The sequence below is a fragment of the Bombina bombina genome, chromosome 10 (genome assembly GCF_027579735.1).
Source record: "Bombina bombina isolate aBomBom1 chromosome 10, aBomBom1.pri, whole genome shotgun sequence".
Taxonomy (NCBI): domain Eukaryota; kingdom Metazoa; phylum Chordata; class Amphibia; order Anura; family Bombinatoridae; genus Bombina; species Bombina bombina.
The window spans coordinates 65,507,941-65,522,911 of NC_069508.1; the positions used below are offsets into that span (position 1 = coordinate 65,507,941).

Sequence of the window (14,971 nt, forward strand, 5' to 3'; positions counted from 1 at the left end):
GCATGCAATTAAAAGCAACTTTCTAATTTATTCCTATTATCAAATTTTCTTCATTCTCTTGGTATCTTTATTTGAAAAAGCAAGAATGTAAGCATAGGAGCCAGCCCATTTTTGGTTCAGAACCTGGGTAGTGCTTTCTGATTGGTGTCTAAATGTAGCCATCAATCAGCAAGCGCTACCCAGGTGCTGAACTTATAATGGGCCGGCTCCTACGCTTACATTCAAATAAAGATACCAAGAGAACGAAGAAAAAATGATAATAGGAGTAAATTAGAAAGTTGTTTAAAATTATAGGCTCTATCTGAATCATGAAAGTTTAATTTTGACTAGGCTATCCCATTAAGCAATGAAGCCACAAGTACATCAGCTATAACTGAATTTGTTTTCCAACCACTTGTTAAATCATCTTTTAAATTAGTTCTACTAGTTAGGTAATGTGTCCCTTTTAAGTTTATTTTCTTTAAAAAAAAACTGTAAGCAAAAAATAACTAACGCCTAGATTTAGAGTTTTGCGTTAGAAGGGGTGCGTTAGCTATGCATGCTTTTTTCCCCCCGCACCTTTTAAATAACGCTGGTATATATAGAGTTCTCAGAAGGGCTGCGTTAGGCTCCAAAAAGGGAGCATAGAGCATAATTTACCGCCACTTCAACTCTAAATACCAGCGGTGCTTACGGACGCAGCCAGCTTCAAAAACGTGATCGTGCACGATTCCCTCATAGGAAACAATGGGGCAGTTTGAGCTGACAAAAAACCTAACACCTGCAAAAAAGCAGCGTTCAGCTCCTAACCCAGCCCCATTGTTTCCTATGGGGAAACACTTCCTAAGTCTGCACCTAACACCCTAACATGTACCCCGAGTCTAAACACCCCTAACCTTACACTTATTAACCCCTAATCTGCCGACCCTGCTATCACTGACCCCTGCATATTATTTTTAACCCCTAATCTGCCGCTCCGTACACCGCCGCAACCTACGTTATCCCTATGTACCCCTAATCTGCTGCCCCTAACACCGCCAACCCCTATATTATATTTATTAACCACTAATCTGCCGCCCCCAATGTCGCCGCCACCTACCTACAATTATTAACCCCTAATCTGCCGACCAGACCTCACCGCTACTCTAATAAATGTATTAACCCCTAAAGCTAAGTCTAACCCTAACACTAACACCCCCCTAATTTAAATATAATTTTATTCTAACAAAATAAAATTATTCTTATTAAATAAATTATTCCTATTTAAAGCTAAATACTTACCTGTAAAATAAACCTTAATATAGCTACAATATAAATAATAATTATATTGTAGCTATTTTAGGATTTATATTTATTTTACAGGCAAATTTGTATTTATTTTAACCAGGTACAATAGCTATTAAATAGTTAATAACTATTTAATAGTTACCTAGTAAAAATAATTACAAAATTACCTTTAAAATAAATCCTAACCTAAGTTACAATTAAACCTAACACTACACTATCAATAAATTAATTAAATAAACTATCTACAATTATCTACAATTAAATCAACTAAACTAAATTACAAAAACAAACAAACACTAAATTACAAAAAATAAAAAAAGATTACAAGAATTTTAAACTAATTACACCTACTCTAAGCCCCCTAAAAAAATAACAAAGCCCCCCCAAAATAAAAAAATGCCCTACCTTATTCTAAAATAAAAATTAAACAGCTCTTTTACCTTACCAGCCCTTAAAAGGGCCTTTTGCGGGGCATGCCCCAAAGAAAACAGCTCTTTTGCATTTAAATAAACATACAATACCCCCCCCCACCCCAACATCTAACCCAAACACCCCTTAAAAAACCTAAGACTAAGCCCCTGAAGATCTCCCTACCTTATCTTCACCACACCGGGTATCACCGATCCGTCCAGAAGAGGGTCCGAAGTCTTCATCCTATCCGGCAAGAAGAGGTCCAGAAGAGGCTTTGAAGTCTTCATCCTATCCGGCAAGAAGAGGGCATCCGGACCGGTAGACATCTTCATCCAGGCGGCATCTTCTATCTTCTTCCATCCGGCGTGGAGCGGGACCATCTTGAAGCAGCCGACGCGGATCCATCCTCTTCTAACGATGTCCTAAGTCCGAATGAAGGTTCCTTTAAGGGACGTCATCCAAGGATTCTATCAGCCAATCGGAATTAAGGTAGGAAAAATCTGATTGGCTGATTGAATCAGCCAATCAGATTCAAGTTCAATCCGATTGGCTGATTCAATCAGCCAATCAGATTGAGCGCGCATTCTATTGGCTGATCGGAACAGCCAATAGAATGCAAGCTCAATCTGATTGGCTGATTGGATCAGCCAATCGGATTGAACTTGAATCTGATTGGCTGATTCAATCAGCCAATCAGATTTTTCCTACCTTAATTCCGATTGGCTGATAGAATCCTATCAGCCAATCGGAATTCAAGGGACACCATCTTGGATGACGTCCCTTAAAGGAACCTTCATTCGGACTTAGGACGTCGTTAGAAGAGGATGGATCCGCGTCGGCTGCTTCAAGATGGTCCCGCTCCGCGCCGGATGGAAGAAGATAGAAGATGCCGCCTGGATGAAGATGTCTACCGGTCCGGATGCCCTCTTCTTGCCGGATAGGATGAAGACTTCGGAGCCTCTTCTGGACCTCTTCTTGCCGGATAGGATGAAGACTTCGGACCCTCTTCTGGACGGATCGGTGATACCCGGCGTGGTGAAGATAAGGTAGGGAGATCTTCAGGGGCTTAGTGTTAGGTTTTTTAAGGGGTGTTTGGGTTAGATTAGGGGTATGTGGGTGGTGGGTTGTAATGTTGGGGGGGGGTATTGTATGTTTATTTAAATGCAAAAGAGCTGTTTTCTTTGGGGCATGCCCCGCAAAAGGCCCTTTTAAGGGCTGGTAAGGTAAAAGAGCTGTTTAATTTTTATTTTAGATTAGGGTAGGGCATTTTTTTATTTTGGGGGCTTTGTTATTTTATTAGGGGGCTTAGATTAGGTGTAATTAGCTTAAAATTATTGTAATCTTTTTTTATTTTTTGTAATTTAGTGTTTTGTTTTTTTTGTAATTTAGTGTTTGTTTTTGCAATTTAGTTTAGTTGATTTAATTGTAGATAATTGTAGATAGTTTATTTAATTAATTTATTGATAGTGTAGTGTTAGGTTTAATTGTAACTTAGGTTAGGATTTATTTTAAAGGTAATTTTGTAATTATTTTAACTAGGTAACTATTAAATAATTATTAACTATTTAATAGCTATTGTACCTGGTTAAAATAAATACAAAGTTGCCTGTAAAATAAATATAAATCATAAAATAGCTACAATATAATTATTATTTATATTGTAGCTATATTAGGGTTTATTTTACAGGTAAGTATTTAGCTATAAATAGGAATAATGTATTTAATAAGAATTATTTTATTTCGTTAGAATAAAATTATATTTAACTTAGGGGGTTGTTAGTGTTAGGGTTAGACTTAGCTTTAGGGGTTAATACATTTATTAGAGTAGCGGCGAGGTCCGGTCGGCAGATTAGGGGTTAATAATTGTAGGTAGGTAGCGGCGACGTTGGGGGTGGCAGATTAGGGGGTAATAAATATTATGTAGGGGTCGGTGATTTTAGGGGCAGCAGATTAGGGGTACATAGGGATAATGTAGGTTGCGGCGGTGTGCGGTCGGCAGATTAGGGGTTAAAATTTTTTAATAGAGTGGCGGCGATGTGGGGGGGCCTCTGTTTAGGGGTACATAGGTAGTTTATGGGTGTTAGTGTACTTTAGAGCACAGTAGTTAAGAGCTTTATAAACCGGCGTTAGCCCATAAAGCTCTTACCTCCTGGCTTTTTTCTGCGGCTGGAGTCTTGTCGTTAGATTTCTAATGCTCACTTCAGCCAAGACTCTAAATACCGGCGTTAGAAAGATCCCATTGAAAAGATAGGATACGCAATTGATGTAAGGGGATCTGCGGTATGGAAAAGTCGCGGCTGGAAAGTGAGCGTTAGACCCTTTCCTGACTGACTCTAAATACCAGCGGGCGGTAAAAACCAGCGTTAGGACCCCCTAACGCTGGTTTGGACGGCTAACGCAGAACTCTAAATCTAGGCTTAAGCTTGTAACGCACTAACTATCAATCAAACATTTTCTCAATATAATCTCCTAATGAGGTTACCGTTTTGCCGATTTTTTCTTCAATTATTTATTGCTTTCCAAACCCACTGCATGGGTATCCTTAGCTTCTGTCCAATACGGGCTGACAACCCAGGTTGTAATATGGCGCTTCTAATAAGCTCTGCATATGCACAAGATTGCACAACGTCACTGAAAATGTCACTCTTTGAAATGCGCAAGCGTGATTCCTATCTATGTGGGTAATTTTGGATTTACTAGTTTAAAATGTGCTTGCGATATTTCGCCAATTTTATGCGCAGTAGGACTAATTAGTCTCTTAATGAGATGCATAAACATGCAATATGATTGGTTACTGTTTCCTAACATGTAGTGCCAAAATTTGTGGACTGGATATCGTGACGTAATTGCCGAAACCTAAATATGATTTTTCTACCGTTATGCTGCTTCATTTTACAAACATTTATAGGTCAGTAAGTTTTAGTTTATGCTTATTACATATTATATGGGGTTTGTTTATAATCAAAATAGTAAACGTTAGTAATATTTTAATATTGTAAATATAGAAAAAGTTATACATTTAAACAGAGATATACACTGAGATTAGAGTTACCTTTTGATCAATGGGATTTTGGCATTCCAATTGTTAAATGATCCAGATATAAAAACTTCTTTACCCCCTTCTGACCATCGTATCACAGTGGGACGGCCCTGTTGAGTCAATTTCCCAGAATCCTCAGAGTCCTGGGACCATGTTGAGAATTCCTTATCTCCAGGAAGCTAAATTTGGAAGGCAGAAAATGGATACATATAACATAAATAAAGACAAACCTCAAAAATAACCTGTAGAAAGCAGAGAGTAAGGGGTGTTTATTAAGCAGCATTTGCAGCTTTTAAAGCTCTGCGGAGCCACACATTTAAGAAGATGTTTTTCTCTTTTGCCTCTCCGCCACCTCAGAAGTGATGAGATCAATCACCCTCGGATAGTAGCGGCTAACCTTGGTACCCCAGATGCTTTGGAACTACATTTCCCATGATGCTTAGGCCCTCTGCAGTCAAGTTGGGCATCATGAGAAATGTAGTTCCAAAACATCAGGGGTGCCAAGGTTAAAGTGAATGTAAACTTTCATGAATTAGTGCCCGGTTTTTAAAAATACTATTAAAAACAGGGGCACTTTTATTCATGAAAGTTTACATTGCAGCGTATTTTTAAAAATACTTACCTTTTTATTCAGCAAAGCCGGATCAGCGATCCCCCGCCCGCTTCTCATGCTGTACTTACACAGCAATAACCAAACTGGCTTACTCGAATCACGGCGTGGCCTCACGAGATGGATGCTCTGGGGGGTTAATGATGATTGGAGGAATCCAGTTTCGTCATTGGTGACGTAAGTACAGAGGAGCTGCGGGAGGGCGATCGCCGAGCCGGCTTTGCTGAAGAGAAAGGTATTTGATAAAAATACAAATAACAAACAATTCAGGTAGCGCCACAAAACATGTAAATAGGTCAATGCATAAAACAAAGAGACATAAAAAAGTTTGTAAGTCCATCAAAAAAATAGATAAGTAAATACAATCTCCCAATAGAGAGAGAGAGAGAGAGACAGAGATGTGTACTTAGACTCTTCAAAATGCACACTGTTCCCTGTTTTCCTTATATGCACCTCCTTGTATCTCACTGGTGTGATCTCCATGATATGGAAAGCAGAAAAAATGATCTGTAAAAACAGAACAACAGCGCATCAAAGTGCACAGGGAGAACGATCTAAGTGCAGATTAAACAGTAAGATTTTTATTGAAAACAGTGTAAAAAATGCACACTCACAAGTCTGCCCTCAAACATATGAGGTATGTTCAAGCGTTGGTTTATAAGTAGTACACAAACAACATTCAACAAGCTGGCTCCTACAGAGAACCGCTCACGTAGCCACACACCTCCATTTGTAGTTTCTAGTACCGCAGTAAAGTTATCCCGACCCCAGGCCACATGCATTACCCTAGTGGGGACATCTTGTAGTGAGAAGACAAGTTGCGGTCTATCTATATATGCCCACAGCAAGCTTTATCAGGCATATAGGGAGAAGATAAAGAGAGGAAGCACTGGATGTGGAATGTCGATTGTGTACTACTTATAAACCAACGCTTGTTTGAGGGCAGACTTGTGAGTGTGCATTTTTTACACTGTTTTCAATAAACTTTTTACTGTTTAATCTGCACTTAGATCATTCTCCCTGTGCACTTTGTTGCGCTCTGTTTGTTCTGTTTTTACAGATCATTTTTCTGATTTGTAAAAATATGCTGCAATGTAAACTTTCATGAATGAAAGTGCGCCTATTTTTAATAGTATTTTTAAAAACCGGGTACTAATTCATGAAAGTTTACATTCACTTTAACCATCACTGCCCTAGGACATGCTTGTTTGGGGCGATTGACATACCCTGCTGTCGTGCAATAGGTTGAGTGAGAACAGGGGGTGGCATTGTACAACAAAGCTCTTGTGCAATGTTAAATTTCACTGCTTGATATAGCTTGAAGTGACGATTGCAGGCGGACAGGTTCTCTACCTGCAATTATGATAACTTTTTCCCTAGATCATACCAAAATCTCCATATTTTTGCTTGTTCTTAACCAATTTTCATTATATGGGGATTTACTGTGCCTAAATATTATCTTTTCTAAAAAGCAGTAACAAAAGGGAGTGAAACTTGGTGATACAACTTAGGGACATGATTAAGATATGTAAATTTCAATAAAAAAAAAATTGACATGTAAATGCTGTTTTTTTACAATAGAACATTTTTGACCGCAATATCCCTTTAACTATAATCAGAAATTAACTCTGAATCTTAGATTTTAGCTGTGTGTATGTTGCATTGTTTCAAAGTGTGATTTGAAATAATAATTCCCAAGTCCCGTTCCTCTTTAGATACACTCGGTAATATAACATTGAGACTATAATTGGCCTTTGTTTTTTTGGATCCTTTATGCATAATATTGCTCTTGGTAATATTACATTTCAGATCCCATTTATTCGCCCAGTCCTCTAGTTTTTTTATCATCACTGTTCATTTGATCAACCCCTCTTGGAACATAAACTCTGTTACAATGATTCTAAAGCAATAATAGTATTTTTTCCTTGAACATAGTCCAGACGAAGGTGGTATCACGCTGCTTATCACTTAACTGTAATGCAAACATGTTTATGATCAATCATGAAATTAATGCTGTGCATTTAAAACAGGACCATTATTCCCAGCAATACCTTGGATTCCTTGGTGTTGAAAATATTTGGATCATCTGTGCTGCCAACCATGATCTTGTTTCCCTCATGTTCTTTTGTAGAATGTGCACCAGTTGCTCCATCAGCACGGTGGGATTTAGAGCCATGCCTGTCTCCAGAAATACGTTCACTTGTGGTGTTCCCCATAACCTGCACAAACTGCCGTAATAAGACAAAGTACAGACACAAAAAAATATTAAGTCCGTTCTATCCACACTACACAGCAAATGCTAACAGTAAAAGTGATGATTTTAAGCAGACAAAAAATAATTATTACACTTGCATGTTAGCTTCCATAATTGTATTACCTTAAGAGGACTTAGTCTTCCTAGTTTTATTTCTATTCTTATGGGGGGGGGGGTTACATACACTATGGGGTCGATTTATTAAGCTGCGGCAGACACGGACAGATTTAGTAGCAGAAGTAGCAGATTTATTATCAGGCCAATACGATAACTTTTAAGTGGGCATTGGAGACATTTATATCATGGATATAATAGTGGACTGTTTCATACCTCCCGAGATTTCACAGACCACTTAACGGCTTGTGGGCGGAGCTGCAATTTTATCTGTGCAAGTTCATGATTAACAGGGGAGGAGTCACATGTGTCCTATGGGCAGGGTGGGGCGGGTCGTGGGTGGGGTTTGGCCAGTCCCCGGTTTAAAGGGATATAAAAGTGCCAAACGAAAATGGGCTAACATTTTAGAGCATTTTATTATTGCTCTATAGCTTTATATAACTGTGTGTTCAACCCCAGCAAAGGGATTAAAAACATAGTACCAAAGTAGCAATGCAGTACTGAGAGCTAGCTGAACACATCTGGTGAGATGACTGTGGTTATTAAAAATGTATATCTAGATTTTTAAGTTTAAACCACTAAATATATAATTCTATGTAAAAACCCACTTAGCCATTACAATTAAGTTAAGTGAAATAAACACTGTAAAAGGGTCTCCATTGATTCCAAAGAATTTATTAGGAATCAATATATGTTAATAATAAGAGAAATATTTACAGGTATATATACACATCTATTTTACAGCAAAACAGTCCAAATAATTATTACAGGGCAACTCTACCACAACCTCATTTGTGTAGCACTGCTAAAATAATCCCAGGAATATACTTAGCTAAAGTCTTTAAAGGGACACTGTAGTCAAAAATAGAATTATATTATTACAATAGTATAGCTTGAAATCAATATTTTTTAAATGTACAGTATGTTGCAAATATTTAGCATTTTTAATATCTTTATGTTTGAAATATAAACTATTTCCAAACCCACTGTGTTGTTTGCCGTTACCATTTTCCAATCTGGCTGAACAACTCCAGTTGGAAGATGGTGATTCAAAGACGAAATGCGCATGCGCAAGTTAGCGCAACGTCATTGCATATGTCATCAACTTATGTTCAAGAAGACACGCTCGGTCATGTCGGGCTCTGTGGAGCAATATGAGCATGCAAGACTAAGAGAATCCTATTGCGCATGCGTGTAATGCCGGTAATGAAGTATGCAAAAACTCGCCATCCGATTGGCAAGTATGTTAGAGCATAGATGGCCCACATTTGAGGGCTGGATTACGTGATGTAATGGACATAAAATAAAAGTTTATTTTTATGATCAAGGGAGCTTCGTTTTTGAACAAAAAAGGTACACTACTTTGATGTGATAAATGCAATGCTAACTGTTTGTTGCGTTTTGCATAACAAAAAGAAAAGTTAGTAATCCTTTAATGTGTGCTTTCTTGCATTGTCCAATATCAGCAATTTTCATAAGGAGATGGAAGAGGAAGAGAGAGAGAGAGAGGTTTTGGTGTTCCAGTTTTTTATACCCCAATTCAATAGGGAGAGGTTTATCAAATGCCATTCAAAGGCTATTGTGAATGTCCTTCTTAGACAATGACTAGGCCAAAGCCTAAGTCTATAGTTTTACATATGTTTGAATAATATTAAATTTTAAAACCAGCTATGTGAATGGCAAGGGATAAAATCTGTAAGCTATATTTTAATAACAGCTAGATGAATATTCCAGTGATTAAAATGTCACCACAATGACAAGAGACAAACGTGTGTAACCACCAATCATCAGCTAGCTCTCTGTAGTATAGGATATGTACATATTTGTTTTCAACAAAGGATACCAAGAGAACAAAGAATATTGGAAAATAGAAGTGAATTGAAAAGGCTAGTAAAATAGCATGCTCAATCGGAATCATTCAAGTTTAATTTTGATTTTTTTTTTATCCCTTTAAGGTAAGAAACTAGAATATTGCTTAGACACAGCATTGTTTTTTAAATAGCGCGTCACAGGCTCACTGTCAAATCACAGTAAGCCCAAGCCCGATTGCCCCATTCAAAAACATGTAGCGTGCTCCCACACCAGGTAAAGCTGTCAGCTCCTCTTGAGAAAGTTCCGCTGTGACGGAGAGAAACGCGTATAGGCTTTTGTAGAATCGTGTTTCTGAAAACTGGTTTGTTTTGATACTGTGCAAGGTTGTACGGACTTTTAAATCTGCCCTTAAGACGTTTTCTAAAGATTGTAAGTCCCCATACCCAGGGACTGGAGTGTAAGACCGGCAAAAGAGGTTCCAAGAGCACTGGCGAAGGATCGAATTGCACATTCCCATTCCTGGGAGGTTGATACTGAGATTGTAAAAGGGAACTTTGTTTAGGAACTTGCTTAATGCACAAATTGTTTTTAAATCTAGTGAGTGTTCACTATTAGGGGCATTTTATTTTATTTATTTATTTATTTATAAAATATTTTACCAGGAAGGATACATTGAGATTTCTCTCGTTTTCAAGTATGTCCTGAGACCACAAAACATTGCATTGATACAATAGGGTACAATAAAATACAAAACAATAATAATACACAATATATGCAAACATTTAACATAGAGCAGGTACGAAATATTTAATCAACCATGACAGGAGCATTCTGTTTTGAGATATGTATAGAGGGATCTCTTAAAGGATTTTAGGCTTGGGGAAGTTTTTAAAGTGTGCGGGAGGTCATTCCATAATCGTGGCGCTCTGTAGGAAAAGGAGGATCGAGCTACTTTCTTTTTGTATTGAGGCAAGCTAAATAATGTGCTGTTATTGGATCAGAGGTTATAGGAGGTGGGAATAGCAGGGGAGAGCATTCTGCTCAGGTAGGGTGGGAGCTTCCCAGAAAGGCTCTTAAAGACAAGGCAGGAAAGATGGAGGGTGCGTCTGGATTCCAGCAACAGCCAGTTTAGTTCTTTTAGCATGTCACAATGGTGGGTCCTGTAGTTACATTGTAGCACAAAGCGGCAGAACGAGTTATACAATGTATTTAGTTTATTAAGGTGAGTTTGCGGAGCAGGTGCATATACTATGTCCCCATAATCCAAGTTAGGCATCAGCATTTGCTGTACAATCTTTTCCTTTACTGTAGGGCTGAGGCAAGATTTGTTTCTGTACAGGGCACCTAGTTTTGGATAAAGTTTAGAGGCAAGTTTTTCTATGTGGAGTCCAAAAGATAGATTGGGGTCTAACAACATACCTAAGTATTTAAAAGAGTGGACTATGGTCAGCGTGCAATTGGATTTTGTTTTGATGCGAAGATGGGAATTTTGTAATTTTTGTAATTTAGGTCTCGTTCCAAAGATCATTGTGACAGTTTTGTCAAGGTATATGTGAGATTAATAAATATATATTTTAATCATATATTTCAAGATTAATAAATCTGTATCTTTGATCAGATATTTTCACTGATCAGTAGAAAATAACTCATTGAATTCAGAAGAACTAACTTCAAACAGGTTTAATTCTCCCCCAACTTTTTAAATTACACAGGAAACTCTTAAGGATTACTTCAAAAGAGTCATTCCTAGCTAAAGTGTGAACATGAAGCCCATACCAAATTTGCTATAATCAACTTACAGTTTGAGACAGGATGAGTCATAAAAGGCAAATTAAGAGGATAGATTGTCAGATAGGTGACACCACACAAAATGCATGGAGACGAGATGTCTAAAAAAACCCCTTTGGAACTGGTCAAAATCATGGGAAACAGCTTTTATGCACGTAGGTGTCAGTTATCCCTAAACATCAAATACACGTCTGCACTGATAGCTAAACAGAAAATATGTTGTATTAAGACTTTTACAACTACTCGTGGATTGACCCCATGTGGGGCAGTGAAGGCCTTGGGAAACAAAAGACAAATGCTATGGTGTGAATCTAAAGTTACTGAAGCAGACAGCAAATGATCAATTTTTTTTTTGTCTGTTTGTAATGCTGCCACCCGGTGTTGCCATGAGAGAACTATAGCCAGAAAGCCTTTTAGCTGTTGGGAATGAGATATTCCGGTTATCCAATGACAAGGGACAAGGCTCCATGGGCGTTTCCATAACAACAATGTATACTAAACCAATTATCCAATGACAAGGGACAAGCAAAAAGGGCGTGAACGAAACAGGTCATCTATGATTACATATAATGGGAGTAGTGAATGCACAGGGGACAGTTGTCTGCAACTTGCTGAAACGAGTGATCTGATTTTGGCTGCGAGATACCTGGGAAAATTTCACTAAGCAAGGAGCTCAAGACTTAACCTTGATTTGTGCAAAAACCTTCCTTCGAATGAGATGACCTAAAGACCGCTACGAATTGGTTCAAAATTGGTGAAGTATATATTGTTCTAATTTTAAAAAAACTTGAAACAAAAAGGGAACTGGTGAGAGCATAGTCAACTTGTATTTAATAGATTTAGAGAACAGTCTGCATTTTACTAGTATTCAGCCTGTGTATGGTTAAACAAATTTTTGCTACTAAATTGTTTCATCTATGCAAATATATAATAATAATTCAGAAGTGTACATTGTATTTTAAATTGGTAGTCACATATATATATATATATATATATATATATATTATCCTATTACTTAAGAGCACAGTTTAAAATTGTATTGCTTGGATGTTAAAAGATTTGTAAATAAGGTTGGTTTTAAAGATAACCGTGTATGAACTTTGCATAGCATATTTAAATAGTTTTCAAGCGCATATAATATTATTTCATTTCCTTTTATTGCAAATATATTTCAAAAATGTTCATGGATATTAACTAAATAAAAGAATTCAGATATTTATATTAATTGTATGGTCAAGTAGGTGCATGTTGATTAAGGGTTTCTATTTTTAAGGAAAATTATTATTTGTATTGGTTATAACCCTGCCATAAGCTGATATATTATTTGGATAGCACAACTAAGATTTTCATAAATATACTGACATAATAATTGGAGGCACTGTTCTGAGATTTATTAATATTCCATCATATTTGATATAATATATTTGTAGTAAATAGAAATTATTATAAAAGAGAAAAAAAAAATCATATTTCGATATTAATATTTTGAAGATATAATTTTTGAAGAGTTGAAATATTGATTTTCATATTTCGAGATTGATATTAACATCTTGAAATATTAAAGATTAATTTTTGAAAAATTAATAAAAATATTAATTTTTCATATTTAAAAATTAATCAAAAATATTAATTTTTCATATTTTCAAAGTTAATCAAAAATATAAATTTTTCATATTTTGAAATATAAATTTTTCATATTTCAAAATTAATACTATTTTTTTTTAAAATATAATTTTTTTCTCTCTTTTTATTGGCAAAAATTGTATTAGCGTTTTAATTTAACTGAATACTAAACCAATATAATAATGTCTGTAGCCAGAAGTGACTCATTTAATTCTATACATAGCGATGAAATTGGTCCCATTACAATACCCATTACTAAAGGTCAGGTCCTTAAGAAAGATATCTTAAGTTACATTAAAGGGAAGTTAAATATTGCTGGTGAATTAAATGATTTTGTGGATATGCTTGAAACTAGGGCTAAAAATATTACCGTTAATAATAATATGTGGAATGAAGAGAATGAATTCTTCCAGGAATTATTAATGATTAATCAATGCAAAACTCCCAAAAAGCGAGAGGAACTAATACTAAAATCTTGGCCCCTCTTAATATGCATGATTGACGAAATGTCGTTTTGTGTCACAGACAAACGATTGCAAATACAGGAGCTAGAAAATTAGTATTCGTTTCTCGCGCAGACGAGAAGAGGGTTTAAAAATAGCCAAAAATAAAATGGATGAATTTGCCCAAAACCTAGCCGCCTTAGATAAGCATAACATCGACTTACTCGCACAGATACAAGATTTAAATAAACAGCTTGCGCAAAGCCAGAGAGAATTAAGCGATTTAAAAAGGTCATATCTCCATAATGAAAACCCTTATATTAACAGTGAGAATAATGCAGATAATGCTAACTCCTTTAGCGAACGCGTCAGGGACGAGGTACAAAAACATATGGAACAGTATAGACAAATGACCCCTAACGGGTCAGAAATAGATTTCCCAAATAGACAATCCCCTCATGATGTAAATCCAGAGGACAGCTGGTGCAGGGGAGGGAAACTCTAACAGAGAAGCCCAAAGTAAGTCTGATAAAGTCTATAATTCCCATAAAATAATCACCTTCGTACAACGCGCAGTACCTATATTCTCCAATAAGGGAACAACATCTGTAATTGATCATTTACAGGCTTTTTAAAATGAGTTAGCTATAATGAATGTTACAAGTGAGAAATTGAAAATTGAATTTCTGCCCTGGGTATTTGACAGTAAGCATCACAAATTCTTTGCTTCACTAAAGGATATGAATATTCATTCCTGGAATGGGATAAAACGACAATGCAGAAAAGAATTCGGGCAATATCGCACTAAAACTGCTGCGAAAATAGCGGTATATGGTTTAAAGTGTCGTGCGAATCAGAGTCCAATCGAATTCCTTTCTGTATTGAAAAATGCGTACAGTATGGCTGAAGATAATCCCAGATTTGCTGGCTCAGAATTTGTAAATTTATTTTTTGAAGCATTGCCTACACCCATCAAAATTAACTTAGCTAGAGATTTTGATGAGGACTGCTCATTGGAATGGCTGATCAAGGAGAGTACAAAATTATACTCTATTCAGCAGTCCAGTGAACAGGGGGTGAAAAAGGAATCAAAACCCAAAATTGTGGCAGAAACTAGGGTGTCACCTAACCCCCTCAATTTGGAGTCTAAAAAGAGAACTTATGCAGAGGTGGCCAGTCAAAACAGGCCATATCCAGAGAGGTTTAACTCTGCCTCCTCCCCTACACAGGTTGAGGCGCAGGGAGACTATAACCAAAGTGGGGGACATAATCAGGTGAATAATTACTCACCAAGAGAATACTCACCAAATAATTGGTATCCGCGCAAGGGTAGATACAATAGACGGCGAAGATATTCTCAAGGTAACCAGACACACCAGGTATATAATGCTCCCCAAAGTACTAATACTGAGCAAGCTGAACCCCAGGGGAAACCACGCCAGAATAGAAATAGCGGCCCTGATTCTGAGGGAACCCAATGGTCCAGGAATCATTATCATGGGGCACAAAGAGATAGGCCCAGGGGTAGAGGTAACTTGTACAATCAGGTAGATATGCTGTTTACCCAGTTAAATCAGTTGAGCGAACAAATCGCTAATATGAGTCAAAAA

At 36.9% G+C, this 14,971-nt stretch overlaps 1 protein-coding gene across 1 annotated transcript in view; it reads right to left on the reverse strand.

Annotated features, from left to right (window-relative positions):
- Nucleotides 1-14,971, reverse strand: part of PRKAB2 (protein kinase AMP-activated non-catalytic subunit beta 2) — a 123,587-nt gene that overhangs the window by 61,788 nt on the left and 46,828 nt on the right. The window contains exons 2-3 of the mRNA XM_053693091.1: nt 7,379-7,555; nt 4,730-4,896 (exon numbers count right to left, since the gene is read on the reverse strand). Of these exons, the coding sequence (XP_053549066.1) occupies nt 4,730-4,896; nt 7,379-7,543 (332 nt within the window). The 5' untranslated portion in view covers nt 7,544-7,555. The remainder of the gene's footprint in view (nt 1-4,729; nt 4,897-7,378; nt 7,556-14,971) is intronic.